Consider the following 26,929-nt stretch of genomic DNA (forward strand, 5'->3'; position numbering starts at 1 on the left):
TTTGTATTCTTCAGTGGAGTCAACCAGCCCCAGTCTGCTAACCACTGACAACACCCTTGAACGTTCCTTTTTCATCCGAATGAAATCTACTCTGACCAAACGTGGCGTGCACATCAAATCATCAGGATATAAGGTAAGCTGGGCTTGGGCAAGGGAAATATTTCTGTCTCAGGTCAATCCTAGGTCACTTGCATGGAGTTTCCCAGCTGCTTTGGGACCACATAATTAACGCCCATGATCTTGAGCAGCCCGTAGGATTCTTAGTGGTTTTCCCGTCTCAAGGTAGGGGCTTCATTACATGACTCGTTCTCACTTCAGACATTGCCGAGGCACTAAATGCCTCAATATGGTGTCTTTTCCTGAAACACTTGTTAATAATGCACCAGGGTCTTCAGCACTCGCTAGAAATTCACTTTGATGGAGAAAGTGAACCAAATTCATAGCAGTCCTTAAGGTGAGTGTTCTAGAATGACTAGAGGAATTCCACTTCTCTCTTCAAATTCCCCCTTTCTCTTTCGGTAAAGACTATCCATTTTAATAATATCTTGGCCGCCCAGACTCATACGTGTAAAAAAGAAAATCAGGTTAGGCATCAGGACTCTTCATTGTAATTACACTTACTCCACATCGGTCATACCTTGGCAGACACAGGACGCTCAACATACAGAGTACATGTTCCCCACAACAGCAAGGACCAAGTCTGGAGTCATAATCTACATTATCATCCTTTCAAGGGTAAGAATATAAAGCCTCCTAATCTCGGGAAATTCCAACACTTCAGTTACCATAGCAACATAAATTAAGACCTATGAAATTTATGACACGCCTTTGGCAACCTGAATCTTATCAATTTTACAATACACCAACCCGTCTCTCAAACAACATTTACCGTATATGGGAGGACCAACAGCAACAGAATGGACTGTAGATGTGGCCGGCATGACCTTTTCCAATTTAGGGTTGAGAGTTTCTGACAACTCAGTTCTTTAGGGTGACCGTAGCATTGTCAGAGATGGTAATAGTCATTAAGTCGTTGGGCTTAAAAACCGTATACAAGTCACCAGAAACCAGCAGCTGCATGAAAGTCAGAACCAGGTACTCTTTCTGACATGAATTCTTCAGAGACAAAGAGGAAGGAGGTGGGGAAGCAGGCGTTTCCATAAACGACCTTTAGCTGAGCTGGCCTACCGTCGGAAAGGCACAGGTGGAACGTACCCTTAACCTTTAACAGGGTTCGAAGCGAAGGAGAGGCTCAGGGCGGCTCTGCCTACAGGTGCTTTACCCTTCAGAGGCCTGTTACAAAGGGATACCGTGGAGGGAAAAATCCAGACTCTATCCTCAGGACTATTTTTATTTTTCCTGCCTTACTGAACACAATACATTTATTCGTTATTAAAGCATTAGCAAGTTTGAAATCTCTACAAGCAAACTACAGGTGTAGCGCTTAGTGTCATTTTAATGCTAGAAAGATCCATTCTAGTTTTAGGAGCTGTAAGGCTTCCTTTCACCTGTTTTCTGTCTTTCAGCTTTTAGTTTGTCACTTTTAGTGGTTTTTACTGGTTTGTAGGGGGCATGTCCCAGGAAAGAGGAAGGGTAGAACAGGTAAAGTGTAGTTAGAAAACATAATATGGAGTATATTTCAGTATCATTAGAAAATTTAATTTTTTGAATGATAAAAAATGACTGCTTTCATGTGACCAACTAGAGATCATAAAGCCTTGCAAAATTTGGAATCTACAAAAAAGTGGGCTGTGCAAGTGGAGAAGTGCTTTGTATTTCAGTCCAGGCAAGAGACCAGGTAGCTTGCATTCTTTTTGTTTTGCCATTTGGTCAGCTCAGTAAAGCGGTTTTTGCTGCATGACCTGAAATTGGACAGGCTCATTTCTTAAATATTAATAGAGCATTCAACAAATTTTTATTGAGTTACCAGTCTGGAGCCTGTTCTAGATCCCGTAATCCAGCATTAAACAGTAAAAAGTCCCTGCTTTCATGGTACTTAGATTCTAACAGCGGGAGACAGACAATAACAACAAATAAAGGAGGTGATTTCAGACAGCAATAAGTCCAAACTAACAGTAACTACTACTTACGCATATTACAATATGCTCGGCGTGATGCAGCGTCTATGCAACTCACAACTATCCTAGAAGAAGGTATTTTTATTGCTCCCACTCTACAGGTAAAGAAAATAAGGCTAGAGGTTAATCAGCATACCCAACTTCACACATCAGAGGGACAGGGCTGGGCTTTGACCTCTGTGAGTCTGTTTCCACGCCCTATGCACTGAACCACTAGGCCAACTATTTTGCTGAGAGTAAAGCAAAGGTGGTGAGTGTGGCTGGTGGGGACCACTTTGGATACGAGAGTCGCGGAACATCCAGCTGAGGAGGTGACTGTCACCTATGAGTGGTGAGAGCAGGACCACTATGGAAACAGAACAACAGTGTTTCCAAAGCTCCTTGGGTTTAGGATTAAAGACACCTTGCTATAAGAAGGCACCTTCAAGAAACAAAATATGAAAAAGGACAACCATGAACATCCAGGACTGGAAAAGAGAAGTTATTCTGGCTTCCATCAAACCCTGTAGTGTTAAAGTGATCATACTCCTCTGACATACCCTGTCAGTCCGTCTTTCTCAAGACTTCACGAAAGTCTCCATCCAGTACCGTACCCCCTGCCCAGGAGTGCTAATGTGAGAGTTGATTCATCCCGTCTTCCCCCAATAGGATGAACCGTTCAACAGATCCAGCCCTACCCCTCCTCCTCCACGATGCCCTTGCCTCGTTAATTAACCTTGTCTGCAAGTTAGCAGAAGAGCTGATGAGAAGCCATGACATGACACACAGCTGAATAACATCCCTATTTATCTGTTCATTCTCAGTAAATAAATCTAACAGCTTATAAAACATTCAAATAAAACTGGTGATCACCCCAGCACCACACAATAAGCACAAATAAAAAGAAGCAGTGATGATAATTTCACCATACTCCCAATATTCCTCTTAATTTATTACCATTGTTTGCTCCTTTCTTTTCCCATAAAGCTCCAAGATGTTAAGCCATGCCCAGTGCAGGTCATTATACTTCTCTCCAGTTTTCCTGTGACCTTGGCACATGCAACTTTTCTGCCTTGGTCCATCATCTTACCTGCCATGCTTTCTTTAGTGTTGTTATTATCACCGGCAGTAATAATAGCAGCAAAGATAACACTTGTTAAACATGGACTCTGCCACGAGTACTTTGCCAAACACCTCGTATCTTATCCAATCCGTACAGCATTTAAAACCTTCCTCTGTGCCAGGCGTTGTTCAAACTTCATATTCTATCATTATGCCCATTGTGCAGGTGGTGAAACTGAGGCTTTAAGAGGCTCAGTATTGGCCCATGTTGGCATAGATCTTAAGTAGCTACTGAGGAGCCAGGATGGGCCAGGCAGTGAGGCTCCAGAGCCTGCCCTCTCCACCCTCAGTGTCACTGCTTAACAGATCAAGTCCACAGAAAAGCTCAGCATGAGCTAGACCTCAACATACGGAAAATTCTTCTACATTTTGAAAAGAAAAACCTCTTGGCCTGATTAAGACCTTCTCTTTGTGGCTCCGCATATCCGACAGCACTCCTTGATGGAGATTCGCAGAGATTTACCTTCCTTCCCAGGGATTTTAACACCCACCCAGGTACCCATAACCAAGAATTCTAGCCAAAGGAGAGCCACTCTGAGTCTGCGAATTCAGGCATCAAGCGTGATATAGGTCACTGTTGCTTCTGCTCCCTGGGCCTCAGGAAAGTTGCCCTCATGCCAATGAAGTTTCCCAGCCTCGAGCTGACATTTAGTTGTCTCTGTCCTCATTTGCTTTGAAATCCACTGTAGCACGTTATCTGGACCAGCCACTTTTTATGCCTCAGGGGCTTCTTGTTGTGTAGGCCCCATTGTTGGCCACATATCTTAGCATAACACAGCTCTCCTTTAAATTGCACTGCGTCAATATTCTGCCTTCTAGATTAGGTCTATGTCTGGGGGAACTTACTAGGTATAGCACAGGGGGTAAAAGGAGATATGTAATCAGGGAAATTAGAGAAGTAAAGACTAATTGGGTCGCCTCCTTAGCTCCTGTCTTTGGAGAATAGTTTCCGTTAGCATGGGACTGTCAGTTTTCTAATCTACTCTTAAATGCCCACCAGCACCACTGTCATTTCTGGAGTTTTTATCCACACACATTATGATGTCCTAACTCTAATGGCACAGCAAAGCATCCTGGGCTGGGAAACAGAGACAAAGGGAGAGAATTTCTGTCATGTTTACATAATGCTGAGAATGTCGCTCAATTCACCGCACAGGTGAAAATCCTCAAATGCCGAGGGTTCCTGCTATGACATATATGAACAGATTACTAAGGGAGGAGAAGGGAAGTCCAGATTTTTAAAAAATTAATTTAAAAATAAATAAAAATAAAAACAGCCCCTATCTGGGATGATTTGGGTATGGATTTGCCCGTAGCTAAGTGTCCAACTAAATGATTTCTGTAACCTATCCCGTCTCCTTATAATATAGAGTCAGAAACCATAAGTAATAGAGAAAACAATTTGTAGGTTCACTAGTTTATAAGGATTGCCGATATACCTCAGCTCTAAGAGTACCTGTATCTAGACGTGAAGTAACAAAAGCAAAAAAAAAAAAAAAAAAATGAGAGGATGCTAATTAGCTAAAGAAAACTCTTTGCCTTCTCTAAGCACGGAGCTGCCTTTTAAATTAGAACTTGTTCATTTGTTGCAATTCATGGTTGTATCTGTTCTGTGAGAAAAGACACTTCCCTGATTTTACCAGTAATTTGTTTTATTTGGGGTGTCATAAATCCTTTTAATGTTTTGATTACATCTGTAGAGCCTCTCCCAAGGTAAATTCATTTTGCATCAGTAAGTTCTTGAATCCCTGAGGTGAATCCAGTGATCTCAGGTTACAAAACCTTATTTAATATGAGGACATCTTTGGTTCTTATTAAAAAAACAAATTAGTGCACCTCCCAGAACATATTTCACCAAAATTACAATAGTTCTTTCCTTCCTCCTCATTTTTCCTTCCCTTTTATTCATTTAGTGTTAATATATATTGAAGTCCTGTTCCAAAAAACATCAACTCCTAGAGTGACAAAATACAAAACCAAAATTTAAAAAAAAGAAATGTTTTTAAGTTTATTGATTTTGAGAGAAGGGGTGAGAGAGAGAGAGAGTAGGGGAGGGGCAGAGAGAGGGAGAGAGAGAGAATCCCAAGCAGACTCTACACTGTCAGCACAGAGCCATATGTGGGGCTTGAACCCACCAACTGTGAGATCTTGACCTGAGCCAAAACCAAGAGTCAGACGCTTAACTAACTGAGCCATCCAGGTGCTCCCAAAACCAAGTTTTTTTTTACACTTTGATCCCCTTATGCAGATAATCTTCTGAAAAAGTATTTCTTAGAAAATATTTTTTAATAAAAATTAGACCTAATATTTAAAAATTATGTCTAGGGGCGCCTGGGTGGTGCAGTCGGTTAAGCGTCCGACTTCAGCCAGGTCACGATCTCGCAGTCCGTGAGTTCGAGCCCCGCGTCAGGCTCTGGGCTAATGGCTCAGAGCCTGGAGCCTGTTTCCGATTCTGTGTCTCCCTCTCTCTCTGCCCCTCCCCCGTTCATGCTCTGTCTCTCTCTGTCCCAAAAATAAATAAACGTTGAAAAATAAATAAATAAATAAATAAATAATAAAAAAATAAAAATTATGTCTATAGTTAAGAGTTATTTTCAGTGGTAAATGGTCCTCCTTTTCTTCCTATTCACTTAGGTGGGCAAGTTACATCACTAGGATTTCAATGTCAAAATCACAGCTAGGTAAATTTTAAAGTTGAAGGATTTTCATATGCAATGTATTCTTAACGGAATGTGTATATCGAGAACTCTCAAGACGATAGCAAACTAGAAGGAAATTATTACTTACAGTTCCAATCATCTGGAATTTTAGTGCTTGGTTTGCTTTGCTAATAAAGTCCACAGTAACTAAGATATCGATCTCTCTCCCTCTTGATCACCACTTTAATGTGCCGCCAAAACTGGTTGACTCCACCTATCTCTATTTCCAATCTTCTAGCTTAATGCCTTTTTCTGGATCTGTTGTAAGAAATCCCCAAATTAGCTCCCAAAAAGTTTTGCTTCTCCATTCCATTCTGCACCCTGCTCCCTGGAATATCTTCCCAAAGCCTCCATCATGTTTCCTTCTCCTAAATCATCACTGGTTCATAGATCAACATATTCAAGAATCTGGTACCAGCTTACATTTTCTACTGCCATCTCCACCATTATTACTCTTTTTTTTTTTGAGAGAGAGAGATAAAGTACTAGTGGGGGAGGGGCAGAGAGAGAGGGAGACACAGTAGGCTCCAGGCTCCGAACTGTCAGCACAGAAGCCAACGTGGGGCTCAAACCCACGAACCGTGAGATCATGACCTGAGCCAAAGTCGGACGCTTAACCCACTGAGCCACCCAGCTGCCCCTCCTTCATTCTTTCCTGGAACTGTTACTACTGATGCTCTGGTAAAATCTGTCCAGTCATCTTTCCTGAAATATACTTTAAATATTCACACTGCTATGCTTTTGGCCATGCTGTTTTCTTTTCTTAAGATGCCTTTCTGCTACACATGCATCTGGAAAATTCTTACACAACCAATATGGCATCACTGAGATACTAGTTTGTTTTTTTTTTCATCTCCTTTGATGCCCCTATTTCCTTTTCCTCTGTGCTACAACACTTTAGGATTTCAGCTCTCTGTGCCTCAGTTTTCTCACCTGTAAATAATAATATATAACCTGAAGAAGTTTCCTACGGGTTAAGAGAGGTAACACATGCTCAGTTAAGTATCTTCTCTCCTTTTTGTGAAGTATTATCTATAATTTCATATGAACTTCACAATAATTCTTTTAGGTAATTATGTCTATTTTCCTAACTTGAAAATAGGTTAAAATGAGACACAGAAATATGAATTGACTTGTCTAGGGTCACATAAGTGGTAAATAACAAAAGAGAAATATCCAGATCTTCAGATTTCAAATGCCTTCTTCTTTCCAATATACTGCATTGGATACTGAGTGATTTCTTATTCTACTTTCTCCCCTCAGCACAGTATGCTGCTTGTAGTTGCCACTCAGTGAATGTTAGTTGAATTAAATTGCATGTTCTCTTTTTTTTCCCCCTGTGGTAACAATGAAAATGTTGACAGTACTGAGACGTATAACATACTACTAGAGCCCCTGCTAGTTAACGTCAGTGTCTTTTAGATGTGACCATTGGAATAGCTATGACCCAAATTGACTATACCATGATCTGTCTCACATGCCTTTATCTTGCCTGCCAGGATCTTGTTCTTCTTTACCAGTGCCTTGCTAAAATCAGATTGTACCACATCTACAACATTCCCTTGAGCCGTCAGTGAGAGATTCCTTTCAGAAAACAAAAAATCGAGTCATCTTTTGACGTCACGTATTCATCATGATTTAATATTGGCATTTGGTGATTTACCATTTTCTTTCTATTAAATCATCTTTAAAGGATATTTTTCTGGATATTAATACTTTGAGACTCTTTCTGAAAATTAGAACAATATTTGCTGATACCCTGCCTTCCAGTAAACCCCATCATTTCTCACAAAGATTGCTAAAGATAAGAGAAATGTTATTACAAGGAGTTGGTTCTTTCTTTGCCCAAGTGGGTAACTGTATGCAATGAGTTTTAAAACATTTTTATATATGTATTTTTAAAGTTTATTCACTTATTTCAAGAGGGCGAGCAGGAGAGGGAGAGAGAGAGAGAGAGAGAGAGAGAGAGAGAGAGAGAGAGAAAGAAAGAGAGAGGATCCCAAGTCTCCATACACAGAGAGAGCCTAGAGCCCAACATGGGGCTTGAACTCACAAATCATGAGCTCACAACCTGAGCCAAAACTAAGAGTCCGATGCTTAACTGACTGAGCCACCCAGGCACTCCATATGCAGTGAGTTTTAACTGTAGCAGGAAAAGTATAGCTTAGAGGTATGCCTAGCACTTATTTAAGGAGCAGTGTGATAGTAGTCCTTCCCTGGAGATTTCTAAGAGCACACGCTAAACTTATCAGGGGTCTCTCTGCCTCCTAGTCAGTTGTGGACAGACTAGGTGCTACCTGGACGCTTTTCCTCATCTGAGATTCAGAGATGTTCCAAATGTCCAGACATATCAGTACTTCTCCTGAAGCCTTTGCTTCAGCTTTGTGTTGTCTTGAAATGATGACTACAGTATTCCAAACTGCACAGAATGTAACTGTCTTGTCAAATCGATAGATGAATTTTCAGAGACACCAAAAATTCTGTCAACCCATTCAGGCTTTCTAAGACTATGCATTCATTGCCTTTCAATCAACCCAGACACCCAGAATAAATTGAAGGAGAAAAGAAATTTCCAGGGTAGAACTTACAGGCAGAGGTTATCCTGATGAAAAATGCAAATAGAATAGAGAACCAATAACATCAAATTTTTTAAATCCTATTATCTCTTTTTACTCCCTGCTCACCTCCCCACAATTGTCCATTACAATGTGGTTCCTGGTGTCATTTTAAATACAACTGACATTGTTTCTGATCTTAAAGAATTTATTTCCCGTTACCAAGGCATGACAGTAGTTCTAGCTTGGGATGTGTCCTTTCTGCTGGGACTAATCAGCTCACTATTTTACCAACCAGAGGCATAATCACTAGCCATTCTGTGAAGTGTCTGTAAATTCTGCGTATGTCAATAACTTCAGTCCGAGTATGTTGCTAACTTATCGGTACTTCATTTTTCATCAGAGAGATTTTCAAAAGAAGCTAGAAATACAAGCATCCCATTTGACTAATGCTGGATCTTTTCAGGTTGGCTTTCTGAGCCTTTGGTAGCTGAGAATAATGAAAGTCGTGATCATTTTGAAAATGACATCTTTGATACAAAAATTAACAACTCTGTATGTAATCTCTTTAATGCCCTTCAGAATTATCATCAATGTCTCTGTAAATATAGTCTTAATCTGACAGTTCTTTAAATAATCTATTGTGAGAGTTTTACCCAATAAATAAGTTTTAAAAGCAAAGTTTACAGTCTTGAAGAAATAAACAGGCAACAACGTAAGCAGTGCATCACTTATCGGACCCAGCACTCGATGTGTGAAATGCCCTAATGGTTATCTCTTGATCCAGTGGTCTGAAGTAGCAGGTACACAACTCTTTACAGATTGCAGGGGCTTCCAAATTACTCTGTTTGACCTTCATTCCTTCAAAATTGCCATACCAAAGAGTGATTAAGCACTCACTGAGCTATGATGTCCGACAGCCGCGGATTCAGACTTAGTCTTATCATTTCTAACTCAGTGATTTTAAGTAAATTGTTTAATTTTCTTAACTATCTATTTCTTCTCTTGCTAAGTCTCAGTAGAACCTCCTTCATAAGGGTCTTGTAAGATACAGTGACATAATGTAGGTAGAGTACTACCCCAATGCCTGACCCACAGTAAGCATGCAATACATGTCCATATGTGAGGCTTAATGTTTATGGAACTCATATTGTGAATTGATCTAGACAGTCCAAAATCTTAACTTCTACACCTCTGCATATGCACTTGTAACTATGGAAAATAGTAATTCATCAATTATGTTTCAGATTACTTCCTACAAGTTATAGGAGCTCTAGAATAATGAATGATTTCTTCTGAATGTAGAAAATGTGTTTATTTCTAGGAAATTTCTCCCTGATCAAGTGTCTTGAATATTTATTTGAATTTAAGAGACAAAATATGACTGAAATACATCATTGTTCCCTTTAATAAAAAAGGGACATGGTGCATGGTTTTGTTTTTTTTGTTGTTGTTGTTTTTTTTTTGGAATTGATTTAGCCTCATGGCAAGGCTAACACAGCCCTTTAATGTAAGAAATGAAGTAGAGGCAAGGCCAGTTTGATGTTGTTCATCCCTGGAGCTTCTAGACTCCTGTAACCCATAAAGCTCTACAGTTTGGTTAAAGTATCTTATCTATATGCACATGAATTGAACCCTCTGGGTAGGCAAGCTTCCACTGTGGCTTGAACCCAACCTGTATCTCAGACATACTATACAATATTCTAGAATAAATTGTGTTGACTCATTCCCAATAAGGGAAAAGAGCCAGGATTCTGGACTTCCTATCTTTTTATGTAGTAACTTCCTTGAGGGACAAAGAACTAGTCACATCTTTCCTATCTCTCTATGAATGCCCTCCCACCAGCAGACTAAAAGAATGGCCCATTGCAAAGTGCTTTGCCTTACAAGCCTGTTACTTAAAAGAATCATCTGTATTATCCTGTCACCTGGGTGACTCAGTCAGTGAATCATCTGACTCTGGGTTTCCGCTCAGGTCACGATCTCGCAGTTCATGAGATCTCACAATTCATGAATTCGAGCCCCGCCTTGGGTTCTGAGCTGACAGGGTGGAGCCTGCTTGGGATTCTCTCTCTCCCTCTCCGCCCCTCCCCTGCTTATGCTTGCTCTCTCTCTCTCTCAAAAATCATCTGTTATTATCATTTCTCAATCCACTGTGGGTGTGTGTGGATATGTGTGTGTTGTTTCTGAACTACCAGTGGGCAATGGATATCTTTAAGTTACATATTGGAAACATCAATTTCAGCTCATTGCTGGCAATGGTTTACAGAACCAATCCATGTGAGTTATCACCGAACTGATAGCAGTATTTACACCTCCATTTCACCACAGCTTTTATACCTTCTTCTTTCATTTTTCAATTTTTTATTTAAACTCTAGTTATATACCTTCTTTTTATTCTCCCTGGAGTATAGACTGTCCTCACACATTCCCGTGGGCCACACTTGCATTTCATTCAGATTTCTGCCCCAATGTCACTTCCCTGACCACCCCATCTAAAATAGCTCCAGCACACCCCCCATACCCCACCATCTGCTTCATCCTGCTGCCTTATTGTTTTTCATAGCACTTAACACAGTCTGACCCTACATCGTAAATTTATCTGTGTATAATTCATCTCCCCATCACAGTGTAAGTTGAAGCTCCTGCAAAGAGTTTCAGTGACATAGTAGAAATTCAAGAAACATTTGTTTAAAAATGCATTTATAAATAACGGACATCATTTGTACAAAGGCTAGAATATATTCCTTCCTTACGTCAGTAGGCTAGTTCCTTAAAAGGGATTTTAGAGATGAGAATGTGCAGCCACTGGGATCCTGTAACTTTTCAAGTTTCCGGGCTCAGTTGCCGGGAAGATAAGTGGAAGGTTTCTTCCTTTTTCTTTCAGAAAGGCTGTGCTAATGGTTGACATATTTTAAGACATATTTTTCATGCTATCGTGCTCAGTTTTTTTAAAAATCAACGTGAATTTAACTTGTACCCCACTTGTACCCAATTCTAGTGGCTAGAACTCTGGAAGCACCCTCAAGAGTCACTTGATTATTAGTTGGTAGTTCTGAATATATTTAACAGTCCTCAACAGCCCCTTGTCAAATGTCCTTCAAACTCATGGCTCCTCGTAGAAGTCATCAAAACAGACTGGCTTCATAGGGGCACACCTGGTGAGGGAGTCAGAAAATGTCATCCTTCTGCCAGCACATTTCTGTGTGCTTGCCATGCAACATTGGACGGACACACTGATTATTCTGGGCTTCTGTTTCCTTGCTAAAAACAAAGACACAATAGGATTTGCCTCCAGTGCTCTTTAGTCATTTGTGGGTTGAGATTGCATCCTTTTTAGTGCTACTCTCTACACTGGGGTGAAAGCCCCTTGGGACTCTCTGAGTGGAATGGAATAGAGAGTCTGCCTAATCTAGAGCAACTCCACTCTTGGAAAGAGAGAGCTGAAAACTGCCAGCAAATTCCAGCAAAGGCCACCCAAAGTTACCAAGAGCTGCCATATTGCCTCATGGCCAATGCTGGCTAGAAAATCGGAAATATTCCAGGAAACATTTAAGCAAATCACTGCTGCAAGGGAGAAGAGGTCTGTGGAAGATTCTGTAATTCTTAGGTGAACTTTCGTACCTTGTCCTATGTAGTAACTATGAATAGACCATTCTTGGAGAAATCAAGTGAGGTCTCAAATTGAGTGCAAAAATAAAATAATACTTTGAGAGTAAATCTCTTACCTTATTCGATGAGCAGCAAAATTTTTGTTTCCTTACTCACTTTAACACAGTATGTACTCACTCCTCTTTTTATGCCAAATAAAACACATGTTATTATTAAATTCATCTACCTTCCCCTTTAATTTTTCTTTTTTGCAGTTGGCTTAATGGTGAACATCTCTGTCAGCATTTTCTGAAATGGTTGTAAGTTTCCAGTTGAAGGGAACTGCAACTTTTAACCTACCTGAAATAGCCCTGAAGACAGTTGAGTCCTAGGCAAATGGTCTTTAATGCTGAATGGAATTAACAATACTCTGATTGTCAAATCCCTCATAGGAAGGTAACATGGAAATGTAAAACATTCTTATTCTTGAATTATAGTTTTGTTATAAACTCCAGTCTTCTCTATGAAACATATCTTTCTTTCTCTTTCCACTGGAAAGATCTGGAGAATGATACAACTGGTCTGAGGACCCACAGTTGCCAGATCCCAAGCACCTTGGTACAGTGGAGGAAGGTTAAGTTCTGTGGGTATGATCTTTAGGACACCAAAGTGGCAGCGTCTAGTACCTCCATGTTCTCAAGCACTCAGAGAGCACTGTAGGTCAGCCACAGTGAATTAAAACCCAGAAGGCGATGTGGAGTGACCGCAAGCCAAGTCAGCAGGTGGAAAGGGAGTGAAGTCCAGAACCAGTAAACCATACTGTCCCTGTCTCATAGAGGGCTGACAGAAGGCTAAGCCTTGAGAGGCCCCTTGTCCAGTCCTTCTTCCCACACAGGTCTCCCCTTGGGAAAGCACCACTGGAAATATACCACAACAGCTCATGAGACATTTGGGGCCCCCAAAAACCTTTTCCCTCCTGCATACATAAATCATACCTCCTAATCACACCATCCAGTCCTAAAAACTTTAAAAGGATGGTGCTCTGTGAGTGAAAATTCATAGGCACCTGCTCTTGATTTACTTCCTGCTTAGAATAATTTTTACACAGCTGTAGTATCACGGAGTGACTCCGTTCACAGTACCCAACAGTGAGGCTCAGACGAGAAGGGGTATGTTGGATGTTTGGGTTATAATGATTTCGGCTATTCCTCTTTTTTTACGGCATCATTAGTAATCTGTCATTCTAATAATAATAATTCCCTTTTGACATCATGGAGGTAAGAAGAAATCATCACTGACATCAAAAATGAGGTGATATTTCAGCAGTATTATTTCACTGAAGATAAAATGGAAAGCTTTATTACTCCCCATGCCTTTAAAGAAAGCTGAACAAGGCATATGCTGACCCTAGAGCTTATCTACTTCAGTTCCTTTCAGACTGATATGAAATAACTAATTTTAATTGTTCCAAGTAGAGCTTCAGAATGTGGTTTTCCCCCAAAGCTTTACATCTACCTAATAGAAACTTTTTCAAAAACAAGCTTTATCAGTTCATAATAAACCGGGAAGTCAAAAGAAAAGTCCATTGTAGTCAAGAATGATCTATAATTTTCATTCTTCACCATCCCCTTTTGTTCAAAGTATTTAGGAATTGATTCTACTCAATCATGTGGTCAATACTTCTTGTGTACCTGTTGTGTATTACACACTATACTGGGTCCCAGGAAGACAAAGATGGATAAAATAGAATCCTTGGTCCAGAAGACAGAGTCTAGACTGAGGTAGACACACAAAGAAATGTGTGCTCTGGTAGAGATATGTCCTAAGGGCGATGGAATGAAGTAAATAATTCTGTCTGGTGGAAAAGGAGAGCTTTTCAAAGACAGCATCATTTTAGCCAGCACTTAAAGAATAGACTTGCCCTACAGAGATATTAGAGAATGGAATTCAACACAGAGGGAACAGTCTTAGGAAAGAGATGAAGGCATCAAGTGCATTGAGCAGAAAGAAATCTAGTCCTTCAGGGAATCAGGAAGTGAAGACATCTAATCGGACTCGGCAAGTGTAGACAGGAGTAGGAGCCTTCCTTTAGTGCAACACAAACTCCATGGGCTCATCAGTGTTCAGGGTAACAGGATGGAGATCGAGATTGTTTCATTCTAATACGACTTTTGCAATCAGTGTAAGGAAAAGACCACTATTTTCTACCGAGGAGCTAAGAAGGTTGTTCTCAGCCTATAGGGTAAGAGAATAAGTATGTGGATTTACGTAAGTCATTGGATAATTCCTCTTGGAATTTTCTCAATTTATTTTTCCTTCCACCTTTCTGCCCTACATGAGTGCAGGGATTTTTTTTTTCCTCCTGAATCTTAGGTGGTGGTATAAATACACATTCTGAAAGGAGGAATATGATTTTCCTAGAACCAATAACTCAAGAAAAAAAACTGAAATCTTTATGCATTAAAATCTTAGATTGCAAAAAAAAAAAAAAAAGGAAAGCATCACACAGACCTCAGTCACCCGAGTACTTGGTCTATACACTGTTAGGTATCTGAATTCTTGGAAAGGTCTGGGTACTTGGCACAATATAAACAAAGCCTACATTTCATGCAGCCTAGGGTTTCCCTTAAATATACATTTCATAAAACCCCTGGCTTTACGAATGATGACTTTTTTCTCACGAGAAAAAATTACTGGTACTTCCATTTACTTCTAATTCTGGCTGGCTATTCAGCATTTCTACTAATTGTAGCAACCTATATAAACAGTGTTATCTGAACACCCAATCCCTTTGTTCCAATAAAGCGTGTGCATATCAGACCAGTTACAATTCATCTGCAATTAAACCACTGTTCTCAAATGAACAGTAACTGATGACATAAAATCTGAATGTTGTAGCCATGCAAATACTCAATAACTTAAGTGATATTTTAAAAATCAAATATAGTATGCAGTTATCGGAATTGCATTATGAGCAAATTTTCACCCTTTCTCTCTTCCTCTCCCCAGAAAATAAATGTTGTATTCCTGGATTGAATTCTTAATGACTTCTTTAAAAACAAACTTTAAACCAATAAAAAAAAAAAAAAGAAAAAATCTCTTTCTCTATTTTTGCAGTGCCTGCAGAGGCTTTATCTTTCTATCAAAGATAATATGAAACTTTGGTGTTTTGTGTTGCAGGTCATTAGCTGGCTTGCTTTTTATCTGCTTGATTTTATTTAGTTTTCTTTCTCAAACATCTTTTTTTTCCCTCCAAATAATCAATGCCCTTGATTGCTCTCAAATGCATCTGTTTGTATCACCACAAAGCTAGTGTAACCCCGTGGAGTACACTCCCAAACCATGCAAGAGCCAGTGAAGAGCAGATCTTTTTGTTTAAGTCAGCTCTCAGGATAGACGGGGAAATCACATCCCCAGCTGGCTCTTGACTTTTTCGTTACCAAATGCAGAGGCTAGAAAAGAGAACTGGACAAAAATGGGCTTGGGTATATGATCAGTTGCTTTGCATGTACTAAAGCAGCCCAGAGCTGATGCACAATAAACAAACATGCATTATGGGTTGTTTTCAGTCACTTTATAGACACATGCATTCATAAATTTTGATACGGTTGTAAGAAGCCGACTTTGATGGGACCAAACTCACAGACGAGCTTTCGATCGCTGGAGCAACCACAGCCCAACTTTATGTTGACAATTTATCAGCTCTTCTCCGTCAAGGAAAATTGTTTTTTAGTGCTTGCCTATTAGCAATCACATGCATAATATGAAATTGAGTTTTGGGGAGGACGGCCCGCCATCTGTCTTTCTGCTATTTTTTTTTCAGCATTTCACGCTCAAGTTCAACTCTCTGTGTATCAGAATGCTGTAAAACAGGATTCACCCATAATATGGGCACTTAGCAAGAAAAATGGGCCAGATACCAATGTTATCTTATAACTTGCAGACTTTTAAAAAGGAAAATCATTGATACCCCAATCTGTGCATTATCTTTTGAGTGCACTTCAAATTCTGTCTGCCTCTCAAAGCCAACTTTGGTATGGCTGGTTCTTCTTAGAGAACAGTTCATTAGTGTGCTTTGAAAAGTGTTAAAACACTTTTATAAAAATAAAAATGCAAAGAGAAAGTGGCATGCAATGTGAGGTTAAGAAAATGGAGCTATAAAGGATTGGTGTGAAGAATGAAAAAGATGTATTTAGTTTCCTTTCCAAGTTCCAATATGCTAAGATTTTTATCAATAATATTGTTTTTCTGCAACAATACCTGCCTCAGGGAAAATCTGCTCTGTAGCTGTCAGGATTATACTTCTCAAAATATGCTTAAGATGATTCTGTTAAATTGATAAAAAATAGTACACTCCGCAATGTAGAAAGATTGCTCAAAAGAACATTCCCAAGCCTTTCATGTGTAACTGCATTTGTGCAGTAGGGCATTTATTATGCTATAAATTCCATCACTGATTTTGGCCAGTTCAGATTGATTCTGCAGTAACTGTAAGTAATGAAGCTTCCAGAGCTGAATGGGGGAGGGAAGGAGGAGGAAGAAAGGTAGCCAATCCACTTGTGGCTGTGGAAATACAAATCGTAGGGTTCATTTAGCCTCAGCTTTTATCAGATCATGCAGCCAATACCCTACAAAGCAGGAAAATATATATCCAGAAAAACCTACACGTTCCCTGACCTGACTCCAGGAGTTACGACAGGCAGACACAGGAGAACAGTTCTTAGGGAAAGGGAGCAATTGTATTTTTGCCTGAACCTTTACTTCCCAAGCTTGTTCCTGTCCATCTTTTTCACTTTTTTCCATCTGAAGCATGAGCAGACATCCATCCTATAAGAGTGACAAACTATGAAGCTCTTTTCTTTGGAAAAAGTTAGCCATCCCCGAAGGTTGGCCTCCCTCAGCTCCCAGGACCTAGAACTGGGTGGACCCTTAACCCAGAAGAGGCTCCCGGGATTTGGAGTGTGACTCTAGTCAGTTCAGACTTTTGTAAAGAAGAAAAGCGGTTACCCTGGAGTTGATAACTGAGACTAGTAAAAAACTAAGGTAACCAATGAAATGAGCAGCAGGAGAAACCACTCAGGGGTACCCCATGACACCCACCCTAAGGTGGTGGTAGCTAGAGAGAGAAGGGGTCATTTAGCCTCCCTAGGTCTGTTGAAAGGGAGTAGTAGTGCCCTTTCTGAAATATCATAGTTATTATGAGGTTAATGTAAGATAGTATGAAAATGTTCCATAAGCTCCAAGTCTCTGCTAATATCCAGTATTATCCTTATTGGATTATAACTGTAAAATCTGGGACTTTAGCATGTCAGAAGATATTGGCTTAGTTTATGTTTATCACTAGGCATTGATCTTTTCCCCATTTTATTTCTGTTCTTGGTGCATATGTTTTTGTGAAGAGATTTTTTTTTTTGTATTTTTAGAAATGGGAATTTTTTTAATTTTTTTAATGTTTATTTTTTGAGAGAGGGAGACAGAGAGACAAAGTGTGAGAAGGAGAGGGGCAGAGAGAGGGGGAGTCACAGAATCTGAAGCAGGCTCCAGGCTCTGAGCTGTCAGCACAGAGCTGACGCAGGGCTCGAACCCACAGATCGTGAGATCATGACCTGAGCCAAAGTCAGACGCTTAACCGACTGAGCCACTCAGGCACCCCCAAGAGAACCACTTTTAACAAACCTTCAGATTACCCATTTTATTTCTGAAGAGGGCAAGGGCAGAAACTATGTTCATAAAATAGGAGGAGGAAGGTCTCTAGAAGTTACCACCATGGCTCCATCCCTATGGAAATCTGTGGGTTGCTCAGACAAAGGATTATGGAGTGGCATGAATCCATGGTTGATGGGATGAGGCTCTTAGGACTCCTTGCCATCTGTGCTCACTTTGGTCAATGTTAAGTCTAATGTTTGTATTAGCCAGCTGTGAATTTGGCACTGTACTGTTGATTGACTGAAACCCTATATACCCGTTTGCATTGAAATAAAGTAACCTGGGGGCGCCTGGGTGGCTCAGTCGGTTAAGCATCCGACTTCAGCTCAGGTCATGATCTCGCGCTCCGTGAGTTCGAGCCCCGCATCGGGCTCTGGGCTGACCGCTCAGAGCCTGGAGCCTGTATCAGATTCTGTGTCTCCCTCTCTCTCTGACCCTCCCCCATTCATGCTCTGTCTCTCCCTGTCTCAAAAATAAATAAACGTTAAAAAAAAATTTTTTTTTAAAAGAAATAAAGTAACCTGTTATCCAGAGTCAGTAATTAGTAACATAAAGGTTTGAAGTTCCTTAAGCTAGAAATGTTAAGTGTGTTTTCTTCATGGCCATAATGAGCCAAACCCAAGGGATATTTTCTGTAGTTGCAACAAGGTGGTCTTATCATTATATGTTTTCTTTTTTTTTTTTTTTAATTTTTTTTTTCAACGTTTATTTATTTTTGGGACAGAGAGAGACAGAGCATGAACGGGAGAGGGGCAGAGAGAGAGGGAGACACAGAATCGGAAACCGGCTCCAGGCTCTGAGCCATCAGCCCAGAGCCCGACGCGGGGCTCGAACTCACGGACCGTGAGATCGTGACCTGGCTGAAGTCGGACGCTTAACCGACTGCGCCACCCAGGCGCCCCTCATTATATGTTTTCTAAAGGCAATTTCATATTGAAAGGTCTTTGAAGCAGAAGGGAGACATGGTTTTAGGCTGCTCAGGTGGATCAAAATTAGAATTGAGAGCAGCAGGAAATAGAAGGTGGTCTGTGAAAAAGAACACTAACCTTGGAGGAACATCACAACTACGTTTTACTGTATAATCCTAAACAAACACTTCCTCTCCCTTAACCTCCAATTCCTTATTTATAAAGTGGATAGGCTAATACGTGCTCAACCTACCTTAGAGACCTTTATAAGGATCAAAAGAAAGAAAGTTTGGGACTTTGTAAGCTCTCATGTAGTAGGATGAATAGAGAGCGTTCAAGCAGTCAGTCATCGGTTGAGTACCTCCCATAGTCTGTGTCCTGTGGAGTATACTGAAGAAGAAAAAGACATTCTGTGCCTCTAAGGAGAAAGACAGGCAGAGACAAGACAGAATGATCCCATGTAGTACATGCTTAGTGCTGCCTGGGTGTAGAAACAATAGTAGGAATTTAGAGGGAAGAAGACAGCTTTGGGCCAGAAAGGCCAAAGAAAAGGAAAAGGGACTTGGCATAGATCCTCAAGAATGGATGTTACTTGCACTGATGGAGGTGGATAGGGAAGGAATTCGTGGCCTAAGATGGGGTGTGAGCAAAGGTATCGAGAAGGTAAACACAAGACAGATTCAGGAGATGGTGTGGAAAGCCTTTGGGGTGTAAGGAGGGAAGTTGTGAAAGATCAGGTTGTAGAAGTTGGGACTCACTTGTCACAAGACTTTCATGAAAGCTAAGGGATCTGAATTTTATTCCAGAATCAATCAAGGTTCTTCAAGAGTAAGGATAATAATACTTCATACCTCCATGGTGCTGTATGTTTTCAAGGTATTTTTAAAAGCACTGCCCCATTTGTTTCCTTCAGCAATTCTGGAAGATAGGGATGGCAAGGCTGATCATGCCCATTTGACACATGGGAAATGGAGACTCAGGGAGGTCTGTGGTTGCTCCAAATTCCACAGCAAGTACATGAGGGGGTCAGTATAAAGACACCGTGAAGAAGATGAATCTGGCAGCAAAATGCAGGGTGAAACCACGTGGGTAAAAATAGAAGACAACAGTTAGAACGTGTCCCACCATGTCGTCCAGATGTAAGATGTCAATAGCCTATAATAGTGAAATAGCACTCAGAATGAATGTAACATCAGTAGTAAGAGCTATGGTAAAGAAAGAATGCCCAAGCCTGATGATTGGCTACAAGAGTAAGAGGCAGAGGATCAAAGATGAGCCCGGGAGAAGTGATGCACTCAGTAATCTCAACTTTAACCTCTGATGAAATGGAAGGGTTACCAAAAAATAAAGGGATGTCCAAGGTTCAAGCCTGAGTAACTAGCTGAACACTAACCAGCCTTATGCCCACGTTGGTTCTTTATCCTCACCCAGACTGGCTGCCGGGCATTGTTCCTTTTATCCACCTTCCTATGTAGCCCCGGTCACACTCTCATTAATACAGAGAGGTGGACTGTGAGCTCCTTAGTAATTGTGAGAGCCCCAGTGACCTGCACAGAGAAGTGCCTGGTAACAACGGTGAAACATTCATCTGTTTAATGAATACATGAGCGAGTGAGTGAGTGAATGAATGAATGAATGAATGCCATCACAGTTTTCTTCCAAAGCCTCAGGTCTAGTCATCGAATCTTTTCTTGAAAAGTCTTCAGTTGTTCCCACGTGTCTACAAAATCAAGTCATAATTCCTTTGTGTGGCATTCATAGCCTCCCACCATCTAGCCAGCCTCTCCTACCCCAGCATTTCCCCACCTACTCTGGGGTCTGTCTGCACTTCTCTCCATTCCCAAACACAAACAGCAGTTTTGTACTTCTGTGCTTCTGTTGATAACAGTTCCTCTACCTAAAAGCCCATCGAATCCTACTCATCCACAGAAATTCTGCTCGAATGCTGCCTCCTCCCTGAGCACCTTTCCACCATGCCTCATCAGGACAGCCCTCCTCTCACCTCCCCTGCACCTGGCATTTACAGACCTCCTTTAGAGCTTGGCTCACACATTCGTCTCCCTGAGAAGTGTCCCCCACAGTGCCTGGCGAAAGCGTGGCACCTGGTAAGGAATCACATGAAGGAATAGAAAAATAGCAAAAAGAGGTGCTCTGGGAAGAAGACCAACTTCATTTTCTTGTCCCTCATAAAATTTACCACTTTGCTACAATCTCGGTGAAAAATAAAATTCATTTCAACAGTATGCATTTATGCAAAGAAAATGCCTTCCTTTGGCTGTGAAGATGCAGTGGATTTAATTTCCAGATTTTTCTTATTCCTTACTCAGCAGAAAAGCCCACTCCAACAAAAGGAAGAAAGTGACATATTTTGGATTGACAGATGTCAAGGGACACTACCGTCTAATTTCCTTATTGATTAATTTGAAGGTAATTTCCTGGTAACCCAGGCTTCCAAAAATGTATTTTAAGTGGCATGTTGGTAAAAGAAAATTAATTTCTCTGCGTTAAACTTGCCAGCTTTTGAATTAATTGCATGAGCATAACAATCAATTAATAAATGTTAAGCAAACAAGGGAAAATCGGTCAATTAAAAATGACAAAATTGATTCCAAGGGTAGATAAACCAGAACACTGTCATAATGCTCACTTCTAAGTTTGGATATCCTGCCTCTGTGCTATCTACCTCCCACTTTCCAACAGCATTCAAAGTGCTGAAGCTTTATTATAATTTCTTATAAATAAATTACCACCTAAGCCTTCTTCGCTGCTTTAGAGGGATTAAGGAAATCAAACATAAACAGCAGTCCTCCGCTAGCTACTAGGAGAAGGTCATTGCTTTGGGAAACTGTGCCACCCAGGGTACTCTGCAGAAGTATTTTTGAAAGGGAAGCCTCTTGCAAAGTGGGCCAGCGATCTCTAAATGTTTGCCAATACTCCATCAGGAAGAACTGCTGTATTCTGCCTTTCTTTCTCCTGGCCATAAACTCAGATGTCTTCCAGAGACCGGGTGAAGCGAGGCGGGGCAGGGCCCAGGGAAAGTGCTTGCCTCCTTAGAACATTCAAATTCAACCTTCTTCAACACAGCACTACCTGTACTCATAATTGGGGCTGAACATGGCCTGGACGCATGGATGTGTTCTCCTGGCCTGGATTTTGGAATTTGCTCCCCACACTTGAAAAGGTAGATGTTTTGGAGATGATGTGTAACGAAAGTATACAAAGAACAGAATTTGTTGTGTGAAATTATCTGCAGGCTACATAGGCTTTATGACTGGGCTGTGTTATATTGCTGCTCACCTGGCCTCCCGTGCTTGTCTTTAGTCCTACTCAGTATGTGTTTTATCAGAAAATACCCCCATTGTCCTCTCAGACATGGACTGAAAAAAATCAGGCATTGGAGCATGCACCCCACTAATTTCTCCATTTTGCCAAAGGCACTTTTCGTAACAGCTATGTATAAAATTGCTACAACTATGAATATTTTAGCAAATAGAAGATCTCTGAATAAAGCACGAAGAAAAGACACTAAAGAAATGTATCTAGGGATGCCTGAGTGGCTCAGTTGGTTTCAGCTCAGGTCATGATCTCATGCCCGCCCCCCAGCCCCAGGCTGTCAGCGCAGAGCCTCCTTGGGATTCTCTCTCTCCGCCCCTCCCCCACTCACATGCTGTCTCTCGCTCGCTCTCTCAAATAATTAAACTTCAAAAAAGAAGTGTATTTAAACTTCTACAGCCTACCGAATCTTCACTTGAATGTCACCAATCTGTCTTAATAGAGGCAAAACCAAAACTAAAACCCATCCCTCAAAACATTTTGCTGTCCACCAGCCCTCTCCATCTTAGTAAGTGGCACCATCCGCCATCCTGAGACTATGGCCAAAAACTTAGGTGTGTCCTTGGAGACCACTCCTTACCTCAGACCCCACATTGAATCCATTACCAAATTCTGTCATTTCTGCCTTCAGAGGGTATCCACAACCCAACCACTCCCTGCCATTCCCTTCTGAGCTACCGTCACCTCCCCGACCTGGACCACTGCAGAGGCCTCCTCCTCCTTGGCCTTCCTGCTTTCACTCAGGGCCCCAGAGCAGCCATTTGCAGCAGCCAGAAACATCGATCCAACCTCAGCACTCCCGCTGTGTCCATCCTTTTCATCACTGTATCCCAGAGCCTAGAACAGTGCCTGGCAATAGAGTCATCCCAGTGATACTTGCTGAATGAATGAAGTCATGTAGTTCGGACAGGCTCCACAGAATGCTGCAGGGGCATTTGTCTGTCTGAGAAGTGCACAATCTGACCAGGGAAAAGCCAGCAAAGAGGAAGACACCTGTGCAAGAATCCAGGCAATCCACACACCTGCCATTCCATCACTCACCCTGTTCCTCCCTTCAGGAGTGTTCTGGTAAAGGAGATGCTGTGGGTGAGTGGGTAAGTTGGCCCATACTGGCTAAAGCCTCTCCTGTGCGGTTTATGTCTGCCTAAACCAAAGTAAAGATAAAAAAGTCAAGTGCTGATTCTAGTTGTTTCAAACAGTCGCATACTTACTTGGCAGTCATGAGAGCACAAGTCCCTCCAATAATCAAAAGAATCATTACTTGTTTTGCTAAAATCCCAAGGAAATAGCACAAGATGTGATATTTCAGCACTAATGAGGTTGTGCCTGAAGAAGTGTGATTTTAATTGTGATAGATTTAGAGAATCCATTGCAACACGGCAGGAGAACAGCACGCTCTTCCCAGTTCCAGGGAAAGGGCATTAATATCCCATGTTTTTGTTTTATTTAGTCTTAGCTGGCTGTGTGGAGAATCACCTAAGGTGATGGCAGAGCTACTAGGGACTACATCAAATAGAACCCTATAAAGAAACTTTATTTTCTCCTCCCACACGATGAACAGAGACTGCACAACAGAGGAATGTTTGTCTTGAGTTGCCTTACAAGCTGCCAGATTGATTTGCTTTGCCACTGACGGTTCTGATCCTGACACAACCTTTCTACCACCTTCTATCCTTCAAAGGTTGAAAGTCACCACTTTAGTACAATGGCTCCCTGCGCCTTTGCACCGGCAGATGGAGGAAAGGAGTTTCTGCAGAATTTTTCTTCATTCCAAAGACTGATCTGGGTTGGGTGTGAAAGCTCCTGGCGGAAGTCTGCATATGAGCAGTGTTGCTGATTACTTCATTAGAACCCTGTGCGCTTCGAGAGCCATATGCTTTCAAGTTTCTTTAAATGGTATTAGGGAAAAATATCCTCAAGGCATTATTTTTAAAGGGGACTTCAAACGTTCCCTGAGAAAAAAAAAAAGTATAGCACGTTTGAACTCCAGGGGGTTGCAGGAGAAATCTTACTTAGCAAGACTGAAAATGGAGCCCTCTCTTCAGTTTCAGGGGGAAGTAAGCATTGGTCACAATCAGAGATAAATGTGAAATGTGGATGGAGAAAGATGCAGAAAATCTCCAAATTCTCGAATCCTTACCATAAAATAGCAGAGGAGAAGAGGACTCGAAGAAGGAAATTTTCTTAAAAAATAGTTTTCGCCCTTCTATTCAATAGAATAAAGAGAATTAGAGACTCTCCCCGTGTCTTGCAGAGTGCAAAAGGCTGCGTGTTCTTCCCATTTCCTTCCACATAGGAAACACTTCTAAATAATCCCCCCTTCCTGTGTTACATGTATTCAAACATATTTTAAGACCTGGGAAGCAAGGCTACAGGTAGGGGTAAAGCTATTCATTTCGAGCTTCCCTGCAAAGGGTCTGCTCCAGAGGTCATATCAAAGAGAGGCTTCACGTTTAAACCCTCCTTTTCTAAATAGATCCCAACCTGATCTCATTTAATGCATTGGTATCTGGTTTCTTAGGCATTATAGTTGCAGTATTACATATCAAAAGGACTCTTGAGAAATTCCCTCGAATTGATAATTCTAATTTCTTATGTATAACTACTCTATATTCACTCAGAGGACAGCTGCATTGTATGCTAAACCATGAATCGTAGAAATTGGTCCCTTTGTACGGAGGTTTGTATTAAATCGAGATGCTCTCTTTTTTTTCCCCCCTGTTTGTTCCCACACTTGAGTTCCTGGTGTCAGTTTGTATTTGGCTTCTTGAGCATATTAAAGTTTTTCTAGTGCTTATGATGTTCTTGCCAAGAGCATACTTGCAGCAATCTGCACTAGAACAGTCTTTGTGCCAATTACTTCAAAAAGTATTCTTTAAAATAAAAAGAGGGAGGGGGATTTTTTTTTTTTTTAGGGAACTTTCAGGTTATAGTGTGATGGTTTCAATTTTAATTTTTGAGTCCGTCTTCCTGAAATGATGGCTTAGAGGCTCTGAAATGTGCATCTCTGGGTTGTTGGGGTTTTTTTCCCCCCTCTCTCTCTTTTTTAAAAGCCTTTCTACAAAATGGAAGTCCTGATAAGGATATAGGAATAGCAGGGGAGTCGGTAGTGTGGAGGGAACTGCTGTCGTTGCTGACACCACACCCTCATCGACTTAAACAGCTTTGGAAAAGAAACTGCTAGAAGCTTGTTAAAGAGTTTCCAAATGTGTGTCTGTAAATGACTCTCTCTAATCATGGCTGAATAAACCAAACGCAGCAAATGAGCTGGTGACAGGCACAAAAGTCACATGAGTGTTTCGAATCGCATATGCTGAGTGGATAATAACCCATGTCAGGGCCATGGGGTCTTTTGAAGGTTAAAATCCTAAATTTGATAGAGTCATTTATATAGAGAGAGATAAACACAGTTGAGGAAACAAAAGAGGAAAATGGAAGGGAATACATCCACCGAAATGCACTGTTAAATAGGAGGAGAGGCGTTGGGCAGGAGATTAGGGGAACGTGCTGTTCCTCCTGTGTCTGCCACTAACTGGCTTTGTGTCTTTGGCCAAGACGGTCACCTCACTGGCCTCAGTCTCCACACCTGTGACATGGGAGGGCTGCACAAGGCAGCCTGCAAGGTCCCCCACGTCCAGCATGCGGTCTCTCTGGGATGCTGAGCACAAAGAGGTTTTGGCACAAGCACAGATTCATTCACTGCATAAAGAGAGACATTTTGAGAGGCATGTCATTACTAGAAATTACTCTCATGAAGGATGAAATTTAGGATTAAGCAGCCTTAGAAAATAGTAGCCGTAGAGTTTAGAGGACAGGTTAAGAAAATGATCTTCGCTAACCAATGTTCAACACATAACATCCAGGCCTCCCCAAGAATAGAAACCAAGATAATAGAGACAGAGAGTTATAATGTAGGGCTGTGAGGATGGGGCCAGGCTCCATGTTTAAAGATACTGGATTTAAGAGACCCAATGCTAAGAACGGCTCTCAGAGGCCACGTAGTTAGGCCCAGTCACTTTCAGTGAGGAAATCGACGTAGAGAAAGGAGGTCCTTGCACACAGACACAGAACTGCGTGTTGCCTGAATGTACCAGGAAAACTGAGGAATCGTGGCCTGTGTGTGGTTTCTTGCACATATGTGGGTCGAAAGTGTCTAACTTAAGAGAATGGGCTTTGTCCTTGCATTGCTTTAAGAGTCCCACATACCTACTGTGGCATCCTGGGAAGTGGTCATTTTAGGTTTGATCTTTAAGGAGTTTTATGTCTGAGTTTGGGGAATATTGGGGTTTTAGTTCTTCTCAAAAATATTCATGACCCATGTGTTTGCTTTAAAATTATTTATCAGAAATGTAATTATTAACGCTTGTGCGCTTCCCCCGTAAGGAAATGGCTGCCGCAAAAATATATCAGCTCTCGAGGCGGCCACCTTGGCCTTCCACAAAGGCCAATCTACCTATCTACATGGATAATTATAATTCTGCATCCTTGGAAACTGAGGTAGAGAGGGGTAGCTATTTTTTCTAAAGATTTTCCTTTGTATCCAAAATAGAATCACTTCTCCTCCGGTAGACATTCAGATTGGGTGGAGGGGATAGAATAAGCGTGGCTTAATGTTTTCTCAGGACGGCAGAGAGCTCTCTGGAACTGCTGTCTTCATGCAGACAAGCACTCGGTCTATGGTACACAGCTGTCTTTGGACATTTGTTGCAATTTAGAGTGTCTATGTATAAATTCTGCCAGCAGACTCCAGAGAAACAAAGGCTAAGGAGACTAACTTAGAACAAGACTAGTTGTTCGACTCAAGAAATTTAAGTAAAATGCACATTCAACAAAAATGTTGAGCAAAAATTATAAAGAGAAAACATCTGATTTATATATTTCCCTGTAAGAGCTCATGGGTTCTAAATAAAATGTATAATATGGTATAGTATTAGGGATGGATGGGGGTAGATAGGAGT

At 41.1% G+C, this 26,929-nt stretch overlaps 1 protein-coding gene across 2 annotated transcripts in view; it reads left to right on the forward strand.

The window, feature by feature from the left end:
• NPAS3 (neuronal PAS domain protein 3) overlaps positions 1-26,929 on the forward strand; it is an 849,973-nt gene that overhangs the window by 786,624 nt on the left and 36,420 nt on the right. For both annotated transcript variants that reach the window (XM_047074637.1, XM_047074638.1), the window contains one exon: positions 15-133. In XM_047074637.1, coding sequence (XP_046930593.1) covers positions 15-133 — 119 coding nt within the window. The remainder of the gene's footprint in view (positions 1-14; positions 134-26,929) is intronic.

This window comes from Lynx rufus, unplaced genomic scaffold (genome assembly GCF_022079265.1).
Source record: "Lynx rufus isolate CCGP_SWC_20201006 ecotype Redwood Valley unplaced genomic scaffold, mLynRuf1.p SCAF_13, whole genome shotgun sequence".
NCBI lineage: Eukaryota > Metazoa > Chordata > Mammalia > Carnivora > Felidae > Lynx > Lynx rufus.